The sequence below is a fragment of the Pinus tabuliformis genome, chromosome Q (genome assembly GCF_031772625.1).
Source record: "Pinus tabuliformis cultivar Carrire ecotype Pingquan chromosome Q, CPIR1, whole genome shotgun sequence".
NCBI lineage: Eukaryota > Viridiplantae > Streptophyta > Pinopsida > Pinales > Pinaceae > Pinus > Pinus tabuliformis.
The window spans coordinates 848348600-848354599 of record NC_142296.1 but is presented as its reverse complement, the minus strand read 5'-3'; the positions used below and the strand labels follow the sequence as shown (position 1 = coordinate 848354599).

At 38.4% G+C, this 6000-nt stretch overlaps 1 protein-coding gene across 1 annotated transcript in view; it reads right to left on the bottom strand.

Moving 5' to 3' along the window:
• Positions 1–1172: 1172 nt before the first annotated feature.
• Positions 1173–6000, bottom strand: part of LOC149222224 (3-hydroxy-3-methylglutaryl-coenzyme A reductase 1-like) — an 87218-nt gene continuing 82390 nt past the window's right edge. Inside the window, exons 2-4 of the mRNA XM_089385313.1 lie at positions 2458–2639; positions 1833–2176; positions 1173–1731 (exon numbers count right to left, since the gene is read on the bottom strand). Of these exons, the coding sequence (XP_089241439.1) occupies positions 1468–1731; positions 1833–2176; positions 2458–2639 (790 nt within the window). The 3' untranslated portion in view covers positions 1173–1467. The remainder of the gene's footprint in view (positions 1732–1832; positions 2177–2457; positions 2640–6000) is intronic.

Below are 6000 nucleotides of genomic sequence, written 5' to 3'. Positions count from 1 at the left end.
CCTATTAGGTTTTTTATTTTTATCTTTTATTGATTCTTGTCTTCAGCGATGCTTTAGTTGCTCTTTCATTACCATTATCACTTCTTGTACTTCAGAGTCCAAATCGGCCTTCTTTGCTCAATAATGGACAGTAATATAATTTCATTTTATATCATTTGTTGTGGCAACAATATGTCCCACCACCAACAATTCAACATACTTATGTACCCAACATAAAGTGCAACTACTACTACTAACATAAAACTCTAATAACTAACATAAAGTACCAACAGCTACATAACTAACTGAAGTGCAATTATCTTAAGGCATCACCGAGGGATTTGCAATGGCGAGGAGAGTTCTCGGTAAAATTGAGGCAAATTGAACTGTGCATAGTTATGGCCAAAACTTTGGGACACTTGAACAGTATGCACAGTCCATAGGCTAGGATTATCACTCTTAGCTGGTGACTAGTGTGTACATACCATTGCTATTGATGTGCAAATTTAAGCTGTAAACACAAATATAAGAAAGAATAAGTGTGCAAAAAGAATGACTATTAATATGACTTGTTCCATTATCTAAAACTTCCACAGCATCACTGCAACTTCATTATGTAACGCTTTCCACAGCATAACTGTAACTTCATTATATAAAACTTGCACAAGATCACAGGAACTATGTTGTGTAAACCTTCAAAAGCATCACTGCAATTGAGTAAGATCAAATCCAACATTCTACAAAATATGGAGAAATTCACTCTCAGCAAGAACACAACAAAGGATCAAATATTTTTATTCATTGATTTGTCGAAGTTTTATTGTGCTTCAAGTGAACTTGTCATCTTTCTGTCATATACATAAACTAGTTTTAGAATAAGAAGATACACACATACATATTTTCAATTAGTCTGGCCTCTTATGCCTTACCAACAAAGGGTCAAATATTTTTATTCATTGATTTGTCGAAGTTTTATTGTGCTTCAAGTGACCTTGTCATCTTTCTGTCATATACGTAAACTAGTTTTAGAATAAGAAGATATACACATACATAGTTTCAATTAGTCTGGCCTCTTATGCCTTACCAACAGAAAACAAAAGCTTCAAAATAATTGCTTTGGAATTGAACAGCGAGATGTAGTACAAGAAACAATTAATATCTTCCGAACAGGATGCAAACCAACACAAATGATGTTAAAGAATATTCACACTAAATTACCAATGCAAAAAGTGATAATATATACAATGAATTGATTTCACTGCCTAAAAAACCTAAATTCAGAATGCTCCTAGGATATAAAGGAAAATGGAGACATCTCTTCGCAAGAAGAATATACATTACAAGGGAATCAAAGAACCAACCAATACTACAAAATATCAAGGTAATCCGGAGTAGAGATATACCCTTGAAATGTTTAAAAAAATACCTCTGCAATTTTACTATGACTTTATACACTCTGTTCTAAAGAAAACTCTTAACATCTGAGCTTTAATCAGCAGTCTTGCCAGCGGATGGGCTTATAGAAAGAATGTCTTTGCATGATCTGTTATACTTCATGTGACTTTTGACCAGATGACCGGCAGCAAGTGCTGACATAAGTGAGAGTTCTCCAGCTAGCACCGCTCCAGCCACAACTCTTGCAAGACATTGGGAATTAGATCCAGGTATATCTGAATTAGCACCCTTCACACCAAGTAAATTTAAGCAAGCTGCCTGAGAAGCTAACTGGGTACCCCCACCAATAGTTCCTACCTGCAAAGCCCACGAAGGGAATGAACTTGAATATTATTCAATTAATCCCCTGAAATTCAACTTTTCATTACTTATTAAAGCAACCAAGAGGACTTTGTTACCTCGATGCATGGCAATGTCACAGAAATGTGCACATCTTTCTCATTAGCTGTTTCTATCATTGTAATGCATTGAGAACTCTCAACATTTTGAGCTGGATCCTGGCCAGTTGCAATGAATATAGCAGAGACGATATTTGCAGCATGAGCATTACAACCCCCAATAGCACCAGCCATAGCAGATCCAGCCAAGTTCTTGATCGTGTTTAGTTCTAAAAGTGATGATACTGATGTCTTTAAAACCTTTGTCACTACCTCTTCCTTAATGATGGCCTCACATACAACTGACTTACCACGGCCTTCTATCCAGTTCAAAGCAGTAGCCTTCTTGTCTGCACAGAAGTTTCCTGCAAAAGCAACCATTCACCTTAGTCCATTTTCAGTTGTACAAGATACTTAAACAGGTAAAAAGGAAGATTCTTTCAATATATGCACAACCAGTAAGTTGAAACCATGAGGACAGTGCCATAGTGTGCAAGCATGCTTGCTGAAATCTACTTGATCTTAAGAAAAATAAAGATTAGGCGAGACAGAGATGACAGATAGGCTCAGTCAACTTGAGTCTTCAAGAGAAAAAGACTAGAAAAAAAATAAATTAACTTAAGTACATTTGCAAAGCACAACTGACCTGAAATGCTGATGACATCCATGTCGGGGAATATATCCTGTAGGTGATCCAAGACATTTTGCACACCCTTGGAGACCATGTTCATTCCCATGGCATCCCCCGTTGAACATTTAAAGCGGATATACAGATTTCGACCAGCAAGGGCACATTTAATACCCTGCAACTTTGCAAATCTGCTTGTCCTGTTCAACGCCAAATCAAAATAAATAATCAATAAATGTTCACAAATTGCAAAAGTGAATACCAAACAAAGACCGGCATACGTTTTCCTCTAGCTTCCAGTTTTTATTTTTGTGTGTTGTTATCCACAATATTACATGAGGGGTTTTCAACCAGATTGAAGACCTTGCCCATGCAGATTGTGCTAGGAGTATGATGGTTATTGAGCCATGCACTGGGCATGAAGACATGGCATATATGGCGATGATGTCACAATGTAGGGAACTATTCTAGCCAATGAGGCTAGTAACAAGTGAAATAAAGGCAAAAATCAACAAAGGAAATGAAATCAAGGCAAAAGGCACTAGAATGTTGTAGATCCAAGCTAAAGGTGGCAAGGTAGAGTTACTCGTAGCCATTTGGACCAAAAAAGGTAGTCATTTGAGGTCAAAGATAGTCGTTGCAAGGTCAAGAGGTGAACATTGGGGGTCTAGAGGACCATATGTTACCAAGTGGACGCAAAGATAACCATTGTAAAGTCAAAGATCCTTTCAACCAAATCAAGCTTCAAGGGACCAAATCATACCATGTTCCATGCAAGTTGAGTTGTTCTCCTAACCGTTAATGGAACGTTGAGCATGTTTGGACCATTATTCCTCACCTCTTCAAATTATGGATCAAGTGCAAAGGGAACGTTGGATTACTAAGGGGCTTGTGAGCCAATTTGAAGCCCCTAAGTGGTGCAAAAGCATTGGAATGTAATACTTTTATTAAAAATCTTACTTAGTCTTCAACATGTGAATGGCAAGTAAATTATTTTGAGAGAGAGTTGACTAGCCATTAAAGAGAAATTTAAAAGGATAGTCTCTGGTTGAAGTTGTTGATTTGTGAGATCATTTTAATGCCATAATTTAGAACTTTCATTTTTACAAACACCTAGTTATTATTGTCTAGGTTGCTTTTTCTTGTTTTATGTCTCTTGATATATGTTGTAACGGAGCTCATAATAAAAAAAAAATTACAATTAATAAAGATCACACGTGTTGGAGGAATGATCCATTGAGGGGCTACAAAGCCGCACATAAAGGGTGGACTAGGCACTAATCTACTTCATCACACTTCTTGTAGGTGGAGAGACATGAAACCAAGGGTTAGACCAATCCCTTTAAGGGATAGCTTCAATCGGGTGAAGGGCATTCCATCACATAGTCGACCCAAATATTGGAGGCATCGTGCTAGAGGCTGCTCCTATTTGGATCTGAAAAGTTGTGAAGAGTTTTATGCAAAGGTGGGGGCAATACACTCTTCTCGATTCCAAGCTCACCTCATTGTCCAAATTATGTTGTCAACTTGAACGTGATTGTGGTTTACATTCCAACAACCTTGGGGTGACATCTTGAGGTAAAGGGTAAGTCATTTCACAACAACCATCTTTATTTTGTCAGGCCAGGGTAACTCCAAAATGGGCAGAAGAAAACTGACTGATTATTTCATTAGACAACTATTGTTTATATACATAAAATGGACGGATCAGTTCATCTTCTTGATGACTGTTCACGTTCCTGTTTACCCAACCGTTGAAGATTAGGTGTGAACATTCCCCCCTTAATCTGAAGGGATGTTGGTGAGCCCAAGCATCGTTCTGAATCTTTCAAGCTTTTCTCTTCCAAGCGCTTTGGTGAAGATGTCTGCAATTTGCTCATTTGTGGAACAATGACGGAGATGGATTGTTTTGGCCTCAACATGATGTCGGATCAGATGATATTTAGTATTGATGTGCTTAGTACGATCATTGAACTTTGGGTTCTTGGCCAACTTTATTGCAGAGGTGTTATCAATCATGAGTGGAGTTGATTGTACTTGTTTTACCTGCAAATCTTCAAGAATTTTCCTGAGCCACACAATTTCTTTCGTTGCTTCAGCTGCTGCCACGTATTCTGCTTCTGTTGTGGAATCTGCTGGAACTGATTGTTTGCGTGATCTCCAGGAGACAGCTCCTGATCCAAGACTCATAGCATATCCTGAAGTAGATACCCCAGTTTCTTTGTCTCCATCGAAGTCTGAATCAGAGTATCCAATCAAGCTGAAGTCGTCCACCTGTGTATACTTGATTCCAAGGTCTTGAGTTCCCTTCAAGTACCTTAGAACTCTTTTTGCAGCAGACCAATGTCCCTCACAAGGCTTTTGCATAAACCTGGAGAGGATTCCAACAGCAAATGAAATGTCTGGTCTGGTAGTAGTGAGGTAGATGAGACTTCCTACAAGCTGTCTATACTTTGTTGCATCCTCAAATTCCTTTCCTTCAATAGATGTGAGCTTCAAGTTTTGTTCCATTGGAGTAGAAAGAGGATTGCACTCTGTCATGCCAAATCTGTTTAACAAATCTCCAATGTATTTCTTTTGAGAAAGAAATATGGATTTTGGATGTTGGGTTACTTCAATGCCAAGATAGTAATGAACATAGCCCAAATCAGTCATTTCAAAACTTTTTCCTAATTCTTTCTTTATGGATGCAATATAGCTTTCATTGTTCCCTGTCATTAAAATATCATCTACATATACCACAAGATATACAACTGTTTTGCCAACTTTCTTGACAAATAAAGTTGCATCATCAAGATCAAAATGTTTGAAGTTGAGTTTCAGAAGATGCTCAGTTAGTTTTTCATACCAGGCTCGTGGTGCTTGTTTGAGGCCATACAAGGACTTCACAAGTTTGCATACTTTATGTTCATGTCCTTTCACAGCAAATCCTTCAGGCTGGGACATAAAAACATTTTCTTTTAGATCTCCATTCAAGAATGCAGTTTTTACATCCATTTGATGGACTTTCCAACCGTTCTGAGCAGCTAGTGCAAAGAGTGTCCGGATGGTGGCCCATTTTGCTGTGGGGGCAAAAGTTTCCTCATAATCGACCCCTTCCTTCTGTGCAAAACCTTTTGCCACAAGCCTAGCTTTGTGCTTGTCAAGTGAGCCATCAGCTTTGTACTTGTTCTTGTAGACCCACTTGCAGCCAATTGGTTTGGTTCCAAATGGAGGATCAACCAGCTTCCAAGTGTCATTCTTTATGAGGGCATCATACTCCTTCTGCATCGCTTCTTTCCATTCATCATGAGAAGCAGCTTCTTTGAAGGAAGTTGGTTCAAAATCTGTAGACAAGTTCAATTCACAATCATAAGTAACATCCATATCAACAGGTGAATTAGAGTTATCTACATCACCTCCATCTTGTCGGTTTGTATTTCTGGTTCCTGTTTTTCCAATTTCATCAGGATGAACACTTTCAAGTGTCTTTGTCAGCCACTTTGGGGGACCTTTCTGAGATGGTCCAGGCTGCTCTGTTGATTGAGTTGGGACTGAATCAAGATTGAGTCTCCCAATTCT